Source organism: Otolemur garnettii, unplaced genomic scaffold (assembly GCF_000181295.1).
Source record: "Otolemur garnettii isolate 467f Iridium unplaced genomic scaffold, OtoGar3 scaffold00005, whole genome shotgun sequence".
Lineage (NCBI taxonomy): Eukaryota > Metazoa > Chordata > Mammalia > Primates > Galagidae > Otolemur > Otolemur garnettii.
In genome coordinates this window covers 22,869,695-22,893,939 of record NW_003852400.1, presented here as the reverse complement: position 1 = coordinate 22,893,939, position 24,245 = coordinate 22,869,695, and the positions used below count along the sequence as shown (strand labels likewise).

Below are 24,245 nucleotides of genomic sequence, written 5' to 3'. Positions count from 1 at the left end.
AAAATTGGTAAAATAAACAGTGTGTTCAGTATTTCAAAGAAGATTAAAAACTATTATTATAGCAAAATGTTTGGAGCTATAATGACAGTGAGTACATAGAAAATGAATCGAAAGAATCAAGTGAGACAATTTATTCCAGGGAAAACAAAACAGGGCATCAGAAAGAGAAGTTATCCTAGTTTACCAAGAGCCTCGTAGTTACAGTGTAACTATATTGTAAGGATGGGAATGTAAGCTGCAGGGGAGAGGTGGGGGGTGCAGATGGAGAAAAAAACTAGCCAAATCCTCATCTTCCAAGTCAATGAATCAATAGATTACCGTAAAACTGTTTGTACTGCTGCTTATTCATTTCGATTTTTATGCATGAATAAATGGCATTTACTTAGCAATATGGACCTGAACATCAAACTAACCAGCTAAAAGAAAGTAAAAAATGGTTACATCTGAGGGAAGAATAAGCCTGTACTACACGTTCATAATAAACCTTGAATACGGCATCGTCTTGATATCTTTTATGCAATTCTCATATTTCTTCCGCCTCTTTTTGTTAAATATATTTTCTAGGTCTCTTAAACTTCTTGTGAGATTATAAATGTATCATCTCTCATGTTGTAATTTCCAGCTGCTTGTTTCTGGTATATAGAAATACGATTGATTTTTGTGTATTGATCTTAACTACATTGCCTCTGCAGAACGCAATCCCTAATTCTAACCACTGGATGGTAGATTTTCTTGGGTTTTCTGTGTAGACAAATACATTGTGTTAAATAATGGCAGTTTTGCTTTCTTCTTTCCAGTCTGCATACATTATTTGTTTTTGTCTTCTCTTTGTGCCGGCCAGCATTGGTCCCTCCAGGACACGATGAAGAGATTATGATGAGAGCAGAAAAGTTGTTCTACTTCTGATTCTGAAGGGAACATTTCTAAAATTTTTCCACTAACCAGACCATCAACTCTATAAAGCACTGCTTAAGGCTGTGTTTTCCAAAGCATGGTGTGATTTTCTATGGGACGTTCTTTACATGGCTGGAGTACCTTTTGTCTGGGTGTAAGCTACGGTCTGCAGACTAACTTCAAGTTCACTTATTCAGAGAAGAATGATTAGAGACAAAATTTCTAGGAAAAGCAGTGGCCAGAAGACAAAGCTTTCAGAGTCATTCTCTGCCATCTGAGAGAACAGGTCCAGGTCAAGAATTTCATTGCCTTTACTATATGGCAAAGGATTTTGGCTTTCAAGTGTGTAGAGTAATACAAAGCTTCCTTTAAAATTAAATTTAATGAATAATGTCGAGTCCATAAAAGTCCAAAAATTCATATTGTACAGGTGGTACCAACAGTATAGCAGATGAGGCAAAAATTCTCAGGGTGGTTTGCAAAGGAAGGGGATGGTCAGGTTTGTGCTTTTACAATGCATAACATACGCGATGAAAAGATGGAAGGCAATAGGGCAGTGAGAGAGGTGTTTGTCCAAGAGGCCTATCTATTTCTTGATTAAAATGACGGCCAATGACATCTTGCCTTACCACGTTCCACATCATTGAACAGGGAATTTCCCAACATGTGGGTGACTGGTGTCACTGTCACACCACGTAGCAGGGGAACGGTCTTTTAAAAGGCATGGTCTCCTTTCCCTTGCCCCCATGCTACATTCTGCTAGGAAACATTTGAATTTTTATGGCTTTCCTGCAGTAACAAATTTTCCTCCTACTGGCAGGATTTGCTTCATGCCGAGTAAAGCAAGCAGCTTTCATTTTCCTCTTACGAAAGGGAATGGCCGGAAATAATACGCTGCTTAGCAGCCGGCTAAACCTGTCCGACACTCTTCATTGGTAGGGAAATGCAGGATTCAAGGAGAGGACATTTTTTGTAGAGGTAAATAAGCCCTCTCAAATGATGAACACCATTATACTAATATGAAAGGAAACAAAGGCCAGAAGATGGGGGCGTTAAGTAGAAAGGCAAACAGAAAAATAGCAGACAAAATCCAGGGTGGGGACAAAGCAGGCTCTGCGACGCTGAAAAAAGAGGGGAAAATCTTTTAAGAGAAAATTGCATGCAATTTTTTGGCCTCAATTAGCCTTTTCCACAAAGAGCACTTTTCCACAAAGAGCCCATTAAACAGCAAATGAAATTACATCGGTTTTCAGTTGCCATGGCACTGGTTCTTCCTCTAATGGACTTCTCGGTCCTGAGTTTAATGTTAGCCTTACTCATTTTCCTTGTCTGTGGGCTGTCTCGATTCCCTCTGTCCAGCCTCAAAGTGATGTATGTGACCTCTCCCCCAAAGGGCCTATGACATAATCCAAGAGAGAGAAAACTCAGCCCTCAGCTACACCCCTAGAGACCCAGAGGGTGAAACTGACCAAGAGCAGCTTTTCATTAACCATAAACTGAACAGTTTCCATTTATTAGATGGCAGTGGGTCCCATCCAGGCACCCAGGCCTCCTGGAGCCATTCCCAGATCTGTCAGGAATCTCAATAACCATTTATTGAGCACTTTCTAGGTGCCAGGGACTGTCCAAAAGGGTGAGGACATAAAAAGGCACAGAACAATGAAAGAGGCTCACAGGCTTCTAGAGTTTCCAGACTGAAAGACCTACCTGCTGGCACTTATCTTCCCGGTCTATCTCTCCTTTCATAGGTGAAACTGGGGAAATTTTTCCCAAATTATCTAATTCAGAGTTTTGTTTTCTTATGATTGTATTTGCCCAGGACCAAACTTAAAAAGATACTATTCTAGGAGTAAAGCTCTGAAGTAATCGATATCTTTTTTTTAAGTTGCTTGGCTACAGTTAAACATTAGCTGTGATTATCAAGTTTGACTCTGAGAATTTAGGTATTATTTTCTGATATGCGTTGTCATATATAATTTTGGGAAATGGAAGTCCAGGCAGTTCATACCATCCTATAAGCTGCTTTTACAAACCTTTCAAGGTCAGTGAATGTTTATGTCTACATGGGATGGCAGTAACAATGTGAAATTTTCTAGTAGATATGTAATTATTATTTTTCAGTTTTTCAGTAACGTAAATGACTCTCTGAGGGCAAGAAGGAGTTAGGCAATTTTTTAAAAACTCTAAATATATTTTTTAATTGTGGTATATTTTAAATGTTTCCCTTAACTAAAACTTCTAAGACTAAAATAGAAAATAAATATACTATAAGTGCATTACTGAAAACTCTTTGAGAATTAGGAGAACGTCTTTTAACGTCCAGTGGACTATACAGATCTTATGAGCAAGCCCAGTTCTTAGTTACATAAGCAATGCTTTCTTTTTCCTTTCTTCTTGGCTATCTCCTTGACCCTATGGGTTATAACCTTGGAATATCAAATGTCTGAATTTGCAGCCCTAAATAAATGAGAGCCCTGGGTCAAAAGGTCCTCCTAGCTAAAATTAGTCTCTACTCCTAGATGTAGTGTTTCACGATTTAAAAAAAAGTTTTAAGCTTTTGATATGTATTGTCCATTTGTCCCCCAGCTTGCACCATTCACATTCCACTCTGTTAAGAGTGTGCAAGAGCCTGTCCCTGTGTTTGTGCTATCATCTTTCCTATCTCCTTTAATGTAAGAAACAAAAAGAAAGTAGCTGGTTGTTCTTTTCATTAATGTTACTGATTGAGGACCAGTGAAGGCAATCACCGCGTCCCATCTTTATTTGTTGTTTAGATGGTTATTTGGGGGCCTAGTTTTTCCTTGTCCTTTTCTTCTTTTTCTTTTTTACCTTTTTTCTTTTTTTCCTCTTTTTTTCTTGTTTCTTTTTTCCTTTTTTTTTTTTCATTTAGTTACCAATCTCCTTGTTTCAAAATTTCTTCATTTATTAAGGATATTAGCCCTTTGTCAGACAGTCTCCATTTTTTCCCCCAGTTTTAAGACTGTCTTTTAATTTTATGATATTTGTCACACCAAAGTTGAGCATTTTTGCCTTCTCTAATTTATCTTTCTTTTCTTTGTGAACTCGGACTTTGATGCTATGGCTATAAAGAACCATGGACTTCCACTCTTTCTCTTTGATTGTTCTGAGTCTAATTCATTAGTGCCGGCTGATAGGGAGCATTGCTCAAGCTGTCCACAAACTCTATTCCTTCCTATCTCTAGGTAGTCTCCCTTTGTTGACAGAGACGAAAGAGATGGGACTGTGTCCACTGAGAAAGGTTGATTCCACTGAGGAATGAAAAGGTCGTCAGCTCTGTCCCTTCTTCAGTTCCTGGCAGCCATATAAAAAGTTAACAAAGTATCAGTTTAGCAGGATGATTAACTTTGGAGATTTAATGTGTAGCAGGATGACCCTAGTTAATAATACCATGTTGTAGACTGGAAATTTGCAGAGAGTCGATGTTAAACGTTCTCGCCCCATCAAAAGTAAGGATAAAGAAATTTAAAACAATTAAATTATCAACAATACAGAGTTAATAATTTTAAACAAATATACAATTTCTAAATGTTCTAGAATTTGTCAGATAAAAGCTTAGACATTTAAGTTACAGTAAGAAGTTGATAAAAATACAAATTCAATCTAGAAATAAATGAAAGAATAAATATGAAGGGGAAGGATGGGCACACATAGAAAGCAAGTAATGTCCAACTAATGACAACCCAATCCCTACATCTCGTGCTAAACCCTTCCTCCCAGATGAGGCAAGAAGAATAAGCTGGCTTCCCGCAAGTTGAGAAGCCCATGCCATCTTTTACGAGTTCAGTAGTCCTACCACATTCCTCCAGTGAGCTCATTCTCCCATTCTTTCTCCATGACCTTTCTGTTTTTTTCCCACTCTTAACAAAATGTCCATGTTTTCTGCTCATTTCTCATGTTTGGCTGATGACTTTGTCGCACACAATAGTGAGGGAGAAAATCCAGCAGGTAGGAACTTCCTCATCTTAACATCACCAAATCTGTGAATGTTCTGGCATGTAAGATCATCTTTTTTTAAAATCTTATATCTTATTTTTTATTCCTATTTCCTTTTTTAAATTTCAGGTTAATGTGAGGGTACAAACAACCAAGTCACAATATTTGAATTTGTTAGGTAGAGTCCCTCCTGTAGCCGTGTCCTGCATCCAAAAGGTGCACCACACACCCCTCCATTGTGCCCATTCAGTGGGAGCACCTCAAACCCTCCCTGTATTTTCCTCCCTCCCTTGTTCTCCCTCTCCCCAACTTGAATTGAAATGAGTTTTTCTCCATGTGGGTGAATTAGATCATTAAGACCACCTTTTACTTTTGGCTTCCTGTTTAAAATGAGGAGGTGTCCCATAGTCTCTGATGTCATGTCATCTCAACTTCCCAGAGACTGTAAACTTTCAGTTCTCGTGCCTCGTGCATCTTTAGCTCTTTTCTTTCTATGCATCACTCCTTTGGCCGACAAGCATTGTCTTTTATCTACAGACTACAGATACTGTTCCCCTGTGATCTCCCCTGCCCTGCACTGTTTCCATCAATCATGTCATTCTTATGCTCACTTTGCAGTCTAACTTTTCTGTTTCAACATTTCTAGTTTCCAACCACCCATTCACATCTTCTGCCATTCTAATCTGGCCTCTATACCATTTCACCAAAACTATTTTTGTAAGTGATAACTCTGTTACATAATCTAATGAATGGTTTTGATTAAACCTCTGTAGCTATCAATATAGCTGGCCACTCTCCGTTTCTGGAACCTGCACTTTTTAAGAAGTCCTTGTGTTGCCAAAATGCTGTTAGGTTTTTCCCGTTTCACTTGCCAGTATATCTTACACTGCTTCACTGGGTCCTTCTGAATCTTCTAGCTTCTAAATGTTAGAATTTACTGTGTCTTGGGCCTAGGTTCAGTGTTGTTTATTGATATTCTTTATCCAAGTGATTTCATTGGTTTCCTTGGCCTCAAATACAATCTATAGGTCAACAATTATGAAATTAAAGCTGTATTTCAGAGCTCTCTTCTGAAATTCATACTTTTATACCAAGTGCATCTTCTACTTAATCACTTTGAAGTCTCAAAGAGATGTGAAACTTTCAATATTTAAAGCTGATCTAGGAAGACTCACTCTACCTGATTTTAGGACTTGACACAAAGCTACATTAATAATGTCATGGACCATTAGCAAAAAAAAAAAAAATAGATATATAGATCAATGGAATAGGCTAGAGCCCAGAAATAAACCCATACATATGTGGCCAGTAGAGTTTTGGCAAGATACCAAGGCAATTTAATGGTGAAAAAATAGTCTTTTCAACAAAGGGTGTTGAAACAACTGGACTCCTGTAGAAAAAATTATAAGCCTCTACCCACACCTCATACCATATTCAAAAATTAACTTAAAGTGAATCCTAGGTCTAGAGTAAAACATAAAATTATAAACTTTCTAGAAACAAACAGAAAAAAATATTTCTTAGCTGAGATAGAGATTTCTTAGATAGGACACAAAAGGCATATGGCACAAGAGGAAAAAATGATAATTTCAATTTGAATTAAGTACTTTCACTTTTGGAAGGATGCCATTAGAAAAAGGAAAACAAGAGCTAAAGAATGAATAAAAATACGTGCAAAAGTGTATCTGATATGGGGCTAATATTCAGTATACATAAAGAACTCTCTCAAATCAGTAATAAGAAAATAAGCAACTCAGTTTTTAAAAAAGAACAAAAGCATGAACAGACATTTCAGCAAAGTGAATATACAGCTGGAAAATCAATACATAAAAACATCTTCAACATTAGTCATTGGAGAAATTAAAATTAAAACCACGGTAAGATACCATCATGAGCATATAAGAATGGCTAAAGTAACTTTTGTTTTTTGGCCACGGCTGGGTTTGAACCTGCTACCTCCAGCATATGGGGCAGGCGTCCTACCCTTCTGAGCCACAGGCACCACCCCTAAAGTAACTTTTGTTAATCACACATTATGACGTTCTAGCAAGGATGGGGAACCACTGTAATTCTCATACATTGCTGGTAGAAATACAAAATGATGAAATGACTTTGGAAAAAAAAATATGTCAGTTACTTATAAATTTATCAAACTCCCCATCTTTCCACACTCCTATTTACCCAACAGAAAGGAAAACACATTCACCTCAGATCCCATATCAAACATTTATATCAGCTTTTCTTTAAAAAATTGACAAAAACTAGGAATAAAAAAAAAAATCCAAATGCCCCTCTACTGGGGAATGGATAAACTCTGTTTCATGTATTGTATTACGCGGAGTGGGAGGAATCAGACTCCAAAGGCATAATTTAATGTACATGACATTCCGAAAGGGGAAACACTGTAGGGACAGAAAACGGATCAGTGTTGCGGGGTCGGGGGTGGGGGGAGGATTAACTACAAAGGGCTTCCAGGAACTTTTGAAAATAATTGTGGTGATAGTTTTGCAAAAATACTGTTTTTCAAAAATAGTAAATTTTACTATGAACTTTACTGAATGAAAATAATACTCCTATAAATTGGCTTTTTAAAAGAAGATTAAATCATCATTCTCATGTGGATGTTTCTTCCTCAAATTTCTCCATCTCAAAAAATGCCATCATCGTATTTGCCCATTTTCTAAAACCAGATCCCTGGCAAAGACACTTGGGACTTCCTTTTCCTTCATGTCCCCACCACCCATACTGGTCCAACTCTAAATGCCATTGAGTTTGCCTCCCAAATACGTTTGCAAATATCTTCTAATCTTCCTATCCATTCTTGCCCCTTAGTGAAAGCCACCATCTTGTGTCACCTAGAGTCTTACAATAGCCTTCCTGCTGGCTTCCCTGCTTCCTTCCTTGCCTCCCTCCAACACATTCTCTGTACACCTCCAGAGTGTTGGCTTTAAGTGAAAAGAAAACCATGTCACTGTCTCACTTAAAATTATCAGTAGCTCCATATCCAAACCCTATACTTCAGACCCCAGCACTCCCCATAGGATTTAACACATCCATTATCATCTTGCGACACTCCTGTCCCCTCCTGCTCTCCTACCCTACCTTGTACCCTTACATCTAAGACACTGCAGTCATACTGGGCCTCTTCCTTATTTTTTTCCCTCCTAAAACTTTGCTTAAGCTATTTCCTTTACTCTTGGTTCCATTTTTTAATGACTAGCTCCTTCTCATCCTCAAAGTCTTAGCCTATAAATCATTTCCTTAGAGAAGTCTTAACACATTTTATAATAGTTCGCTCCTGGCATTCTCTTTTATAATGCCTATTTTCTCCTTTTTAGTACTTTTTTCCAATTTCTAGTTATATATTTATGAATTTATTTTATTAATATTTATCTCCTGTACCAGAATACAAGCCCTTTGAAAGCAGAAACTATTTTCTTTTTTTCACTTACTTAGCACATTACCTAATGTATAATAAGAGCTAGATAAATATTTGTTAACTAGGTGAATAAATTAATGAGCTTCCAGCAACTAAGAGATGATGATGATTCCAATGTGATCATTACTGAATGGCCTGGACTAACAGAACTAAATAAATATGTGTGTGTGCATGTCTGTGTGTGTGTGCGTGTACACACACTGACATGTATTTCTAGGGCCTCTGAACTAGGCTGAATGTGCATAGATGCCTATTACATTGCCTGAGGTCACCAAGTCTTGAAACCATGGATATGCAAGCAGACACAAGGGCAGCCACCCCACAGGGCTTACCTCTCCAAACCAACTGCTTGGCACAGAGAATGGAGCTTGGAGTCGTACAGAAGTGCAAAGCTGTGTGTCCACTTAAAGAGTAGCTATTGAGCTTTGCGCCGCGGTCGCAGAGGATCTTAACACAATCCAGGTTGGCCATTTCACAAGCCACGTGAAGCGGTGTTTTCCCATTGGGTCTACAGTTGATTGTAGCATTGTGGTCTAGCAGCACCAGGAGACATTCCACATGACCAAACCAGACCGAGAGATGCAGGCCTGTTGCCCAGGAAGACTTTAATTTATAACTAGGCAACCAATGACCTGAAAAAGAAGATTTTTACAAAGTATTTTATTTGGGTCACATTTATAAAATTAAGGGAAAATAACTCAGTCGTAACTGATGGGTCTGCAAATGTTTTATTTAATAGTATATTTTAATATACTTAAGTGTGACAGAGTTTCCCAAGTTCTCACTGCCTCTATTATTACATATTATTATATTTTGTTTCTTTATTTACTTTACCTATCTGAATCTTAAAGGAATTTGAGTTTCTGACCTTCATTATGTGACTGTATTTTATTTTCCATGGTGAATTGCCTGAGACTCTTAGGGAATTTTTTTTTAACTCCCAGTCAGTGAGAATTTGCCTTGAATGATTCCAAAAGTATTATTTATAAGCTCATAATTTTTATTCCATTTCATTTCTTTTTTCCTATAGCTGTTGTTACCAATCCAAGGTGTGAATATGTTTAATCTTTTAAACTTTGTCACACCAAGATTTTATTCACCTACCTATGGGTTTATATGATATCTCTTTCCAAAGAAGAATTCAAGGTACTTCCAAATTTTTATACACACGTTTAAAAAAGAAAAAAGTAGGAAAATAAAAAGAAGTCAAGAGTAAGATATGCAGGAACAGAAAATATAAACCATGTCCTGTACACTAGAATTATATCACAAATTTGCCTATGAACTTCCTAGTAGCCAAAATAAATGGATAAACAAGATGTGTTGCACAATTAACTGTGCCCACAGCTATGCACAGATTTTATTGGTCTGGAGAAGGATAACTGTACCCAGATCTGAGATCTTAGGTACATTTCTCCCATCAGTTGATAGAAATGTTCTCTCTCTCTTTCTCTCTCTCTCTGACCTTTGAGTTCCATACACTGAGCTCATTCATCCTTTTTCTACAGGTCTCCAATGATTGGCACGTTTGACTAGTTATAACAATGATGACTTTATAAACTTTCTTTCAATGTCAACCCATACAGCTATAGCATTTAAGCTCACTATGAGTGGGGAATGGAAAACAGGTATAGAAAGAAAAAATACTGATGGTAAAATGAAGATGTAAGGCTAGCTCAACAGCCTGGAAAAGACTCTAGGGCTGACATAACAAAATAAATTTTAACATGAATTCATCAAAAGTTTGCTTTTAGGTTATAAAAATTCTACTTATAAATACAAGGTAAGCACAATATGGTTTAATGGGCATTTATCTGAGAAAAAAAAAGCTAAGGATTTCAGTTGACATTAATCTCAAAATCAGCCAACACTGGCACAGAGCTGCCAAAAACTAATACAATCTTAAACTACATTAATAGAAGTGCAGTGACCAGAATAAGAGAAATAAAAGTTGTATTCTTTGCTGATTAGATGAGGTCAGAATAAATCTAGAATACAGTGATTACTTCTGGGCACCTCCCTTTCCGAGAAATGAAGAAGATCAAGAGGGCACTCTGAAGATGATGATCACTTAAAAATGGGCCTGCTAGTCAGCTATTAAAATTCTTTCATTTAAGTGAAAAAGGCTAAATATGTGTCATTCCTGAATATTTCCCTTATCAGGACTGTAACTTAGTGTGACACACCCTCATGGACCACAGGTCTGTTGCACAACTCTCTAAGGGACACTGGCGTCGTACTCTGTTCAAGGTGCTCCTGGGAGTTAGGAATCCTGGCAAAACAGTCTGCATACAAGAGTCCATACTACACAATGCCATTGTTCATAATGGTCAAATCACTGGCAACAACCTCAAGGGTGACCCACGGAGACTGTTCAAATAAATTCCAGTGTATCCGTATCATCAAATACCACGTGCCCAGTAAAAAGAATGGGGCAGTTTTATATAGACTGAAATGGAAAGATCTCAAGATATATCATCGAGTGAGAGAAGAAGGGAGCTAAACTGCATGTGGAGTATGATATGTGCAACTATATTTGCAAACACCTGTAAAAAGAAACTGGTTACAGTGGGGGCCCCAAGAGTTGTGAGGCTGGGGGCCAAGAACATAAATGAACTTGCTCTTAAATGCTCTCTTTATAACTTCAAATATCATACCCTGTGCGTGTGTTACTTTTTGTAAAAACAACTAAAATTAAAATTAACTATGGTCCTTCTATCCAGAAGGGGAAAAACAGAATTTAATTTAATGTGGTTATTTACAGGGTTATATTCAAGGCTGATTAATCCCCACAGGAATGAATGAATTCAACCCAGAGCTTGTCTTTCTGCAGCCCACCCTGCCACACACGCACACCCCCCTTTAATCCCTTTTTATCCCATTCCAAATTCTAGGGCCATTTTGCTTTCTTTCCCTCCTACCTTTCCCTTTATCTAAATCTACACTTTAAAAAGAAATCCAGTTATTTCACATTAGGGTCTAATGGGCCAAGGATTGTTTAAAGTGTGATTCCTCTCAGGATTATGTGAATTTATATAGGAATCTGTATTCAGCCAATATAATTAATTTCTAACGTAACTAACTTAGGATTCCAGGCACTTCAAAGAGATGTGTTTGGTTATATGGACATTCCCTGGCAAAGCTAAGTAGTGTCACAGATAGTGAATATCAGCCCCATGCCTGTGTGTGTGGGGGGGGGGGATAGATATGCACAAAAATGCATGTGTATATATAGATGCATTTATACATTGAATCTGTGTCCCACGCAAATACATATGTTATGCAACCTGTTTTTGATAAAGAATGAACCACCGCCACATTAACACTAATACTTAACCAGTCATTTTAATACTCAAATTTCCTCAACAAGCAATTTGCAAAAACAGTCTCTTCTAACTATCTTGGAAAGAAGCTGTTTCCAGATCTGACAGCCAGGGTGTGTTTTGCCTGCCGATTAGTGGCAAAGATCAGGCAGCTGGCTCTATGCGGCGACTGCTTGGACACTCAGGCCTGCTTCTGCAATGGGAAGAAAAATGGTCTCAGAAAGGAAGCAGCCGAGAGCTGATTAAGAAAACACCATTCGATGTAAAATCAAAGAAACTCAGAATGTTAGCACTGGAAGGAAGATTATCCTTCCAAGCCTTTCATTTTCCAGATGAGAAAACTGCCACTTTTTCAGCCTGCTAGAGCCATACATTGCCTGCTTCAGTCCAAACGCCCGGAAATCAGAATATCCGCAATGCAGAGTTTCTATCTGTCTTTGTCTTAGTGGAAGTAGAATAGGTTTAGCTCCCAGACTGCTTCACAGATCACAGGAAAGGGAAGAAGATCCTAAGTTCAGTATAGAACGGCGTATTTCTGATATGTACGGAAACGCGTTTGCTTGTTGATTTTTTTTTCTTCATCCTAAATTCCCAGGAGCACCTAGAAAATAGATGTTGCCTGTTTATTGTATAACTCATTTATCCTTGGCCTCTTGGTCAATCTCATCTGCATCTCCCATGTTCATAACCAGTAACCAGTCAGACTCACAGGCCACCGGGTCCTAGAATTCAGAATACTCCCTGAATGGAATTGTGCCTACAGCTGTCGTCTCCTGCATGGCAATGTGTGTGGGCAGGTAGGGATGAGACTCCTTGCCTGCTGCCCTTGGGAAGCTAAAATGGAGAAATGGTACTTGGACTGATTGCAGGCTGTGGCTCAGAGTGTGCTAAAGCTCACCTGGAAGCTGCATTGCAGAACTTTGGTAGCAGAAGTCGGGGGTCTAGATAATTCAGCACCCAGCAGTAACAGGAGAGCTGCTGCTCTCAATAGAGGAAAACACAGCCCCTAGCAAAGAAGCCACCCATATAAAATCACCACCTTAAAATGAGGCTGTAGCCATGAGCCACTGTGTAGCAAGCGTGGAAGTGAGTACACCCACCCTCGTGGAGGACCACGCCCAGAGAAAGCTGTCTTCAGAAACCCCAGATGAGGCTGCGCCTGTTGACAACCTTGCATTGGTGCTGACAAGTGAAGGATCAGAATGTGTCCTCCAGAATATAAGCACCCCGGGTCACAGCAAGCCAGAAACACAGTGAACTGATCAGGCAGATTCATTTTCTGTACCCTCCCTTCTTCCTACGGCCGAATTTTCCCAGGGCTTCAAAACCCCGGAATGTGATTTATTCTCAGCCATTGTCTTCGAAAGGCCCCCCTCTGTTCACCTCTGCAGATGCAGGCCTGCCCTTCTCCTATGTGCTCAGACTGCACAAAGAACAGGCACGGTGTGGAACTGGGAAACAAAGCCCCTGGGGACTCGGTGGGGGCGAAGAATCCCTGTCTCCCTCTCATGTAAACCCCTCACACTCTCCCCCAGGTCTGCAGTCTGTGTGCAGCGGGGGCTGGTGCAGACAGCGCTGCAGCAGCAAGGGGCCCTGCGGAGGAGAGGCAAGACGAAGAAAACACAGATGCCTCCTGCTGTGCACAGATCCCACAAGGAGCCCCCAACGCAGGCCGTGCCCACCCATGTGCATTTACAGTCCCGGCCGTCACCTTTCTTGGGCCTGGGGCCCTATATAATATGTTGACACAATTTCACCTTCACAACATCACTGATTACCTGCATGTAGGGGACTTAGAGTCTTGTCAACATTTTACAAATGAAAATAATCAGTCAGTTAGAGAGTAGGCAGTATAAAGCTCCTGAGTACATATGACTCATAGGGACAGAGGCCACCTCTAACCCTTAAACTTCGTCTCCTGAAAACCTTGAAACTAAATCTGTGATCTAGTTTACTTCCAAACCAATATCACTTGTAGCCAAAAGTTCTAAAGGAATTTTAGAAATTTTACGCCTGCAGAAATGTGCAGACTAATCCTGTGGTGTGTGTGTGTGTGTGTGTGTGTGTGTCTGTAAGTTCAGTTGAAATCTGAAACCAAAGAGATATGCCTGAGCAGCTGAGGCTCAGGCACTATGGTAAGGAACAATGTATTTTGGCCATCTTTTGGATGCATTTGGAGAGGATGTACACCTCTCTGGTAACCCTTCAGCTAAGCCCGGGCTCTGCAACAGTTATCAACTATAATGTTATCAGAGTCAAAAGAACCCCACCCGCGAGAAGCCTCTGTTATTACAGCCAAAGGTTACACACGCTGCTTGTGGCTGGATTAACAGACATTTGCTCTGCTTACGTCCACGTATTTACACAGTCCTGAAGGATTACAGTCTGAAGCACAATTCTTGGCTATTTTTTAATAGCTAATATTTTCAGGAAAACTCTCCAAGTTCCCCTGGGAGGGAGAAAAAAAAAAAAAAAGCTTAAAATGTAAATTTTAGAAGTTTGAATATCCAGGAAGGGAGAAGAACCCAGGATGGACTAGGAAAGCAGGTAAGTGAATTTCTGGCAAAGAGGAAAATGAGGTGATAAAGAGATTATTCATTAGGAGAGTGAAAAGAACAGCTTTCAAGATATTTGGAAAGCAGTTGCTACTTGGTAAAGTAGATAAAGTACCTGCCAGAAAGTTTTCAAGTGAAATCATTCATTGGTTATTTTAATTAAAAATATGACTACAACCAAGAAACCAGCGGCTGTGGGCCACAAACGACGTACTTAAAGTGCATTACACTGATTAATAAAAGGACTCTGATTAACCTTGCTGACTAGGGAATTTCATACCAAAGAGATAAGTAGGATATTCTGCCTGTATCATTAATGACCCAAAGCTCACACTTCTGAAGGCGAATCAAAATGTGTAGTTGGAAAAATCTTAGGAAACAGTTTTTTGGCCATTCCCTCATGTTTCCAGTATGTAGGTCACCCAGGAGAACCAATACAAAGGGCCTTGGAGTTTTCTTTAGAGATTTCTTTTGAGTTTGCTCTCTCTTTAAATACTTCATCATGCTCCCATAACAAATTTTATAACATTGACATCCCATGACTATTCGATGACTTATCGCATTTGGCGGTTCACAAATACTTCATGTATTTATGTTTTCTTCATGTAGTTCTTATTTTAAAGTAAAGTAAATTAAACCAGATAAATACAATTTTGCTCACTTGTTTTTGCTCTTAAGACCCATTATCTCTGCCATTCCTGGGGAAGTCTTTCAAATAACAACCAGCATATTCCCACTGTCCACTTCACCAAGGGTGAGAGAAGTTGCTTTTTTTATTGCTAATAAAACATGATTTTATCTGAATAGTTGATTCTGAAGCTTCAAATGACTTGAGTAAATGAAGTGAGAACTCTCTAACTTTAAGAATCATTGTTAGGTGCTGGTGGGAAATAGGGCCCACAGCTGGAACAGCATCTGGCAGCTGGATCCTAAATCAGTTCTCTGTTCACAGTGGTAGGAGAAGCTGCTCAGTGAGATGGGCCAAGTGCTCCAGGAAAAAGCAGAAAGAAGTTTTCAGATTTCCTTGTAACCGAATAGGTGCCTTCTACTTCCCTACAAAATCCACATTTTTATATTTACTTATAAATTCAACCTTTGACCATCGGTATACCTACTAGATTATAGATTAGGGAAGCTCCATCTAGCTCCTACGTTGATTTATTTGACAGTAAAATTCTGAGTTACCTTTCCAAAAATCATACACTGACTTTCATATTGGCTTTGAGGTACTAAATTTAGGGATACAATGTGGTCCCTTTTTGAATCCCGTGAAAAACACTGTTTGTTCTCAAAGAAATAAAAATGGTTTAGAATTGATTGTGCTACTGTTAGTTTTCCATAGTCCAATCATATGCTAAAGACAGAATTATGTTATTAGTTACACAAGGACATTTTAAAGTGGCGTGATATTTGTTATAGGTTGGATACAATTGTGCAGCCAAAATAACTGAAACGTGAAGAGTCCCATACTTTTAAAATAAACAGTAACGTTCTTTTTCCTCATCTGGATGCTGGCTGCATAAGTTTATTTTGTGACAATTCATCAAGCTGCACATTATGATTTATATACTTTCCTATATAGAGCTTTTCAAATGTGCTTTAAAAAAAATCAAAGAGTAATATATTCAACAGTGGCCGATATCCAAAAGGTCTACTTTAATTTAATAAAGTCTCACAAAGTTTAATTCAGCCACATACCCTTGAAGGCCACACAGAAACGGGTCTTATTCCTTAGAACACTTCAAATAGCAATTAACTGGCTAACCAGTATAGACCCCTCAGCTCAACACAGTTCCCTGAGAATCACTTTGTGACTGAAGAAATTGATACAACCACTTAGTTCTACCTGCTCAGTTAGTAACTAGGATTCTATTTATCACTTCCATTCCTACCTGAGATTGTAAAAGAATTGATCATTAGTCTAGAAGCTGGTGAAAAACACGTGAAGAAACTTTGAGGAAAGATGAAACTTTACCCTGGGTTTAAAACTACAGAGACAGATTCTTGCGCCCACATTCCTGTTAAACAGAGTTGGGGTGTTCTTTCTACACACGCACATGCACACATAGGGTTTCCTGCATCAACCCTAAAGATATGACCACAATCCTGTTTTTTCTGGGTCTACATCCACCTGGCATGTGTAGGAACGAATATGCCTCCATTTCTTTCCCAGAGGGTGTAATTTGCTCTCCCTAACTAAAGCCACACCCCATGGTACTAACATGATGAAAACACCTATAAGTGTGAATGAAAAGTTAGCTCTGTGAGGACCGTAGGCGTTGGCTCCTGTTGACAGAAAGAATGTAAAATGCATTTTTTTCTTATTCAAGGGTGATGGCCCCACCAGAAGTAGGAAAAACAACACCCTGTTTCCAGAGCCTCCCCCTAAAGCCTCCTTTCCCATACCCCCAGAACCTTCCCAAGATCTATGACTTAGCCATTGACTTAATACTAGGCACAAATCAAAGCTTTTAAAAATACCTTGAAAGTGAATTTAGCCTTTAGACATTTTTCACTGAACAAAGTTATAAGATGAAAGTGATCTGGTTTTATAACATACATTCTTTTTTTCTAACAGTGTCCCCATCAACTTAAAAAAAATCAGACCCTCCCTTTCAGCCAAAATAGCAATGCCAATTTATCATAAAGCCCTTAAGCAAAAATCACAAACACAGTAACTGGCCTAAACTCTTCTAGATCCTTCAGAATTGATAATCAGTGGATAGTACATTCATAAGGAAATCTATACTGTACCATGAGCATCATATCCCGAAATAGAGGACGCTGATGATTTACGTGTGAACAGAAAACATCTTTAAACATGAAAAATAATTACCATCTCTCTGTACATGCTGTATATAAGACCTTAGCATCTATATTGTTTGACCAGGGCCAAAACATATCCATTGTGATCAGGGCGTGTGCTTGCAGTTTGCTCCATGAGACACCCTAACTTATCCTTAAGTTCCCACATTAACTAATTGATTTAAGAAATCAGAATCAGCGCACTTCTAATTTATTTCTGATTCATTAAGCATGGCTTCCAGAAAATTCTCGGATAAGATAAACTTCTTACATTTTTGTTTTCCTTAGTTTTTTATACAGCAGATATTCTGGGCTGAGCACATCTGCAAAGCTGAACTTTATTGTAGCCCAGGAAACAAAGTGAACTTTTTGGTTTTTCTGAGTTCAGCTTTTGTGCCTGAACTAAAAACTCACTAAAAGAATGAGGACCCTCAAGGTGCTGTGGAAAGCCTTTATCCATCTATTAACCCTCCAAATGAGAGGGGAATCATCTTTTTCATCCAGGAGATGATGCATATTTAAGCGGCTATTAACGGAGAATTAGCAGGCTGCTCCCTAAGCAGTCACCTTGTTTAGATTAGGTCTCAACGAGCTGTCTAGCCATAATCTAGAAATATTTTTCTCATTCTATACCATCATTACCAGAAGAAAAGTTAAGAACACAAAGTGCTTTCCTAAATATAAGTGTCTAGGATTTTAAATTCTAGGCACAGTGGTAGAAAAAAGAAAAGCAAAGGAAAGACAAGACATAAATATATCAGCCTCTGATGTGTTCCAGTTTAAAAAGAAAGAAAAGATCAAATCAAAAAGATTTTTAAAATAAATACTTAAAGAAGCAATAAGAAACAGTGAGCAACTGGCACTGTGCATTTTTTTAAAAAAAATCATTTTCTATCAATTTTATAATTATATCTATATATTTTTTACCTTGTTTATAAGATGCCAAAGCCATATTCTCATCTTCAACTTCGAAAACTGTGTCCACGTCTATTTGCCTTTGGATTAAAATGGCCTTCAATTTTCCGAAGTCATTTGACTTTAGAGCCTCCAGGAAATTTCTCTTAATTAACCTGGCAGCTCTAGATTTAGTGATAGGGGCAGAGGTGCCGTCCATCCTTCCTCTCCCTCTGGAAGCTTTGCTGTGATTTATCAGGAGAGCAGCACCAAGCAAACAGGCACACGCTGGAGAGTCCACAAACTGTCGGCTAATTTTATCCCAAAGTTATGCTGATCCGTTCTATTTATATAGGGATCATTTCAAACTTCAAAATATCCTCCTTGGCTGTCACTGCATTTTCAGGTCCTTCTGGAGTATGTAATATATTAACTGATCCATTCAGTAATATTTAGTGTCAATATGAAGGAAAGTCTCACGATGAATTTCCAGGCATGAAATGTTACAATTACTTCCTATATGATCAAAGTAATAATGTAAGATTTAAAAGCTCTTAACACTCTCTCTCTCTCTCTCTCTCTCTTTTTTTTTCCTCAGTAAAAACATCTGGTGCCTGGCTGGAGATCCAGTGTCTTGCTCTGACTAACCAACTGCCAAAAATGAAAATTTGTGACAGTTGTTGATACATGTGCTTCTGAAAACCTATAATAATTGCGTAATATGAGCCTGTAAAAGCAATCATTGTCATACACATCTGAAAACAAAAAGAAGGTTCTGGAGTAACCTAGACTTGACAAATTTCAATGTAATGAGAAAGTGGGGCTGGGTAGGGGCAATTGTTTTAGGTAAAAAGAGACAAAATAGCTAAATGTAATATGTGAATAAACTTTATTAAATCCTATATATTTTTTTAAAAAATCAATTAGAGAAGACTGTATTAGGACAATTATGGAATTATAAATATGGATAACACGTTAGTAGACAATACAGAATTGTTAATTTTTAAAGTGTGAAAATGATACTGTAGTTGTATAGAAGAATATTCTTATTCTTTTGTTTGTTTTATTTCATTTTTATTTTACATTATTTATTTATTTATTTATTTATTTTTTTTTTTTGCAGTTTTTGGCTGGGGCCAGTTTTGAACCTGCCACCTCCCGTATATGGGGCCAGAGACTCCTTTGAGCCCCAGGCGCCGCCCCCATAATGTATTATTTAAGAATTAGAATAATCTGGGTGGTGCCTGGGGCTCAAAGGAGTAGGGCGCCGACCCCATATACCGAAGGTGGTGGGTTCAAACCTGGCCCCAGCCAAAAACTGCAAAAACAATAATAATAATAGTACATTTTGGGATAAATTGTACAATGTCTAAAACTTCTCTTAAAATAGATCAGGGCGGCACCTGTGGCTCAAAGGAATAGGGCACTGGCCCCATATGCCAGAGGTGGCCAGTTCAAACCCAGCTCCAGCCAAAAACTGCAAAAAAAAAAAAAAAAAGAGAGAGAGAGAGAGAGAATAAACATTCTTAAAAAAATAAAAAGATCAGAAAGACAGATCAATAGATGTGTGTGAGTGTGTATGTGTGTGTGCATAAACAGAAACAGAAAGAAAATGCTACAAAAAGATAAGCGCTGGGAAATCTAATGAAGGAAATCCCAGTGTGCATTACACTATCCTTTCAGCTTTTCTGTAAGTTTGACATTTTTCAAAATAAAAAGTTGGAGAGAAAAATATATCCTCAAATTTTTACCTGACAATCATTAAAAATTAGAAAGAATGATGATAGCAAGAACTAATGAGAATACAAATAAATCACCTTTTATATAATATTTGTGGGAGTCAAAACTGGTGGAAACTTCTTGCAGAATAATTGGTGGCATGACTTTTAAAGGACTTAAAACAATACTACTATTTGATTCTTAGAATTTACCTAAATATGTAAACATGGATGCAAATGACAACCAAATTTTTAGCTTATTTTATTGATGTGTAACATAATACAAGAAAATAACAAGCTGAGAGGTTATCAAATTTCCACAGTGATCCATCACACCTGTGTAACTAACACTAAACTATGGTGAGAATCATTATCTTGACTTCTAATACTATAGATTAGTTTTGCTTGAATTTTATTTTAATTTTTAGACTTTTAATGTTTAAAAATTTTGTTAATTTCTTATATTAAATTATATGAGATTTTTTAAAAATAACTTCAACAGAAAGAGACATATGTCAAAATACTTCCTTAACCAAGGGCTTGGTCCTCAACCAAGTCTTCTGTGACACACTGCTTCTGTTGAAATTGTATTGAGATTCTTAGGGGGCATTTGTTTACAAGTAGTTATAATTCCTTCATCAAATCCTATAGAGAAGCTACTCTGTGCCAGATACTTACTCTGGGTACTGGAGACACAGCAGAGAACAAGTCCTTCAATCAATCTCTGTCCTTTTAGAATTTAGCATGCTAATGGATTTGAGTGGTGATGTAAATCACTAGATCTTTTTCATCTCGAAGTTGTCACACAACATTGCAAATTTACTGAATTTCATACAAAAATAAGATAGTTTGTACTCAGTTAATTGATCCTATCCTCGTTACAGGTGCCTATGCCTAACTTAGTGACAAAGGGGTGAACAATTTTTGGCCAATCTGACATGTTTAGACAGATCCAAATAATCAATAGCGTCTTTTAAGTAAATTATCAGTCTCTTAGAATAAAATTCTCTACTTTGATAGTTCTAACTTTTTCTCTAAAATAACTTCAGGGAATATCGGATATTTATAGGAACAGTATGTACAAGAGTTGTATTTTACAACCAGTATTATTGAAGGAGACTTTTGACATAAATCATCAACTTGGCCAGATCATAAGCACCAGGTGAGTATCAGGCAGGGTAGGAGTGCAGCTTACCCTGGTAACTGAGGGGGGTGGGGTTCTCAGACGGACACATTGTGCCCTAGATACTCCCTGATCTCCATGGCCCAGTGGCAGAGTGGCTCCTGTAACTGGATCCGATCATGCTCAATTCAGATTTGTGGCTCTCCTCCTACACGAGTATATGACCCTGGTCATTTGCCTCCGGTTTTGATGTCCTCAAACCCTGCAGCCACTTGATGATGTTAGTTCAATGTATACTAAGACACTGCGTGTTCTGTCCTGAGACACATCACCACTGTGCGGTCCTTATATATCACACAGGGACCCTGAAGAACCAACAGCCTCCTCCTGTCCCTTCTTGTCATCTTTTTAGGACCAGAGTGGACTTGGACCTAAGCTGAGGTGTGGAGTTTTCCAAGCTATCTTACATTTATCTACATTCTCTCCAATGCTGGTCAACCCGGTATTCTGAGATTTCCTCAGGCATATTGGCTTTCTTCCCCCTTGAAATTCTACTCTGGAAGAAGTGTATTAGGAGAGATGAGAACATGACATCTGACCCATGGACCAACCTCTGTCTCCTCTCATAAGCCATCAGGACTTCCAGCCTTCCTGGATAGAAGGATCCAGATGGACTTTATACTTGTTCTTTAACTATTCCTTTTACTCACTAGATAACAGGCCTATGGATCTCCCACCATAGGGGGAAGGGCCGTCATCTCTGCTTTGTGATAGAAATCCCAGGATTTGAGTTTTCCAGGTGTGGTCCTTGAAATACTAAATAAGAAGGTAAAGCAATTTTTATAAATGCTCATTGAAAAATGCCTAATTTTCTAACTCCATTCTTTCTGAAAGTCACCACTGAGATTTAAACGTGATCAGTGGCACCATATCTTTTCTCCTTGGGTTGATAAAACTTATGACTTAGCCCTATAGGCTAATGGCTACCAAAAAGATAATTTAAGAATGAAACTTAAAAGCATTGCTTTAATATTTAAAGTTACATTTAAAGTGTTAGTCTTATAGCTCTTTTATAATTTGTCTAGCCGGTTTTCCCATTTGCACTCAAAGAACGCTCCCTAAAAGATACTTTTATAAATACATACAATTTAAGCCTAAAGAGAGTATTATAATTTTTCCCACTAAAACTATTTTACTCTTGTCCCACACAGGAAGAAATAAATAATAGATTTAAACTTTGTGGAATAATTTGAGAAAACAAAGCAAATTTCAATGAAGAAACATACCAAATTGAGGTATAATCTGTATTATTTGGCTAAAAACCAATTATTGACCAATTTAACCGAGCAGTCGAGGATAAAACTTAAGAGATTGTTTGTAGTTACCAAACAAATAGCAGCTTAATTAACTTGCCCATCAAAGTCATGCTAATATATAGGGAGTAACAGACTTGAGACCTGCCTACATTATCCAGACCACTGCTTCCAGTCACCTCTCTAGGTCTCGGGAGGCCAGATGACACAGTGGCCAGGTTTCACACTGTCTAGTCAGGCCTGTCAGAAATCCCTGTCTCCTCCACTCTTAAAAATGAAAACTCTCCATCCAGTAAGATGAGTTTTTTATTAGTGTTTCCTGACAGGTCCAGGACAGCATCTTTTGCTCTTGAAGCAACATGAAGAGCTCTCTGACAAGCCGATGATGTTGTGGTAAGTGGCCCATAAGACCCTTGTGTACACTCTAGGGACCTATGGGAGGCAGCAGGCCCACTGTCCCGGCTGCTTGCTTTCATGATGTCTGCGTACAATGCAGTCCATCTGTTTGGGGTACCTTCTCTGGAACACAAATGGGTCCTTGGTTCATTATGGCATTTAAACACGAATTTGATGCTACTCCCCCACAATTACTCATCAAATGCAGCCACAAGGAAGAAATAAGAAGCCAGAGGTCCTAAAATATACCTTCGGAAACCAGAATTTCTGTGAAAACAGAACCCCTTGGGCCTCCCTGACTTTCCCAGCAGATGAATTAGGATATCCTTGCTCTCACCACACAGAAATGGGTGATGGAGCGATCTGACACCCCTTTCTCCTTGACTGTTATACTCAAGTCTTCCATGTAGCTTCCCGATCATTACATGTCATCTTGGTGGGGTTTTTGGCGACTGTTTTATACACATTAGCGTGAATGCTTCATCTGAGGATGCTTTTGTTTATAGGTAACACCAGCAACTGGACCAGACTTCAAACAGTAAAGAAGTTTTGCTGGTTTACATAACAGAAAACTCCACTTGTAATATGGGTTTCAGCAGAGCTCTAATCCAAAAATTTACGACATTAATAGGGCTCTGCCAGACAAGTGGCATTATAGAATTGTAATTCTTATCCTTATTTCTAGTTGACAGATCAACAAAACTACGAACCAAAAACTACAAGTGAATTACACAAATCAGATGGCAAATACATAGCAGACCTAAGACTCAAGCCTAGATCTGGAGACTCCAAACTGATGTTCTTATTGTTCAAATGGCTTCTGATACACTTTTGTTTATGTTAATTACAGATATTTGATCGAGGAATCTAGGATGAAATCTGCTCATGTCAAACTCTGTACTCAATTAATATATGTTGGGAACTTACTATGGGCCAGACACTCTTTTAGTTATTAGTTATTTGAAAGTAACCCAAAATGTATTATTACCTTAAAGCAACAATAATCATTTATTATTCTCCACCATTTCTGTAGATCAGACCACTGGGGGAAAGCCTTGCCTTTGTTTGGTGATGTTTGAGACCTCAGCTGAAAGGCTCAAGGCTGGGGGCCAGATGATCTTTCAAGGTGGCCCAGTCACTTGGCTAACAAGCTGGTGCTGGCAATTCAGTTTCTGTTCAAGTGGTCCTGTCTCTGGGGCTGCTTGAATATCCTCACACTATGGCAACTGGCTTCTCCCAGAATGAAAATTCTAAGAGAACAAGTTGGAGGCTGCAATGTCTAACCTCATCTATTTTAACCATATTCAGTCACACTGACTAGCCCTGATTCAGTGTGAGCAAGGATGAAAGAAAGATGTAAATACCAGGAAGTGTGAATCATTAGGGTCTATATTAGCTCCCACTTGTGCTTTATCTAAGCACTGCAGACACGCAAAGAAAATATGAAAAAATCCTTACCTTTATGGAGGTTTTATGCTAGTAGAAGGGCTGTGAGGAAGCAAACAAATGGTAAAATACTTTGCCAAATGGTAATAGGTGCTACAGAGAAAAATAAACTGGGGAAGGCCTAGGGTCAGAGGCAGATCATAAGTCACCCTTTCACAGATCAAAACAAGGTGTCCTCCTCTGGGCCAATAAGTAAGAAAAGCCTCCTCCACTTTTAGATTGTTCCTGAGATGGTATTATGCTCCAGGAAAGTATTGCAATTTCAAATAAATGGTCAGAAAAGTCCCCACTTTCCTCGAGCTAAAATGTGAAGGAAGTTTGCAAGCAAGCTCTGCTGACATCCAGGCAAAAGCTTTCTAAGCCCAAGGGAGCAGCCGATTCTAAG

General features: G+C 38.5%; 1 protein-coding gene and 1 non-coding gene across 2 annotated transcripts in view; one reads left to right on the top strand and one right to left on the bottom strand.

Moving 5' to 3' along the window:
- Positions 1-18,084, bottom strand: part of ASB4 (ankyrin repeat and SOCS box containing 4) — a 57,016-nt gene extending 38,932 nt beyond the window's left edge. Inside the window, exons 1-2 of the mRNA XM_003782685.2 lie at positions 17,898-18,084; positions 8,620-8,919 (exon numbers count right to left, since the gene is read on the bottom strand). Coding sequence (XP_003782733.1) covers positions 8,620-8,919; positions 17,898-18,084 — 487 coding nt within the window. The remainder of the gene's footprint in view (positions 1-8,619; positions 8,920-17,897) is intronic.
- A 3,675-nt stretch (positions 18,085-21,759) lies between these two features.
- LOC111721988 lies at positions 21,760-21,824 on the top strand. Its single transcript, XR_002770962.1, has one exon. It is a non-coding gene; the product is annotated as a U7 small nuclear RNA (small nuclear RNA).
- Positions 21,825-24,245: the final 2,421 nt, after the last annotated feature.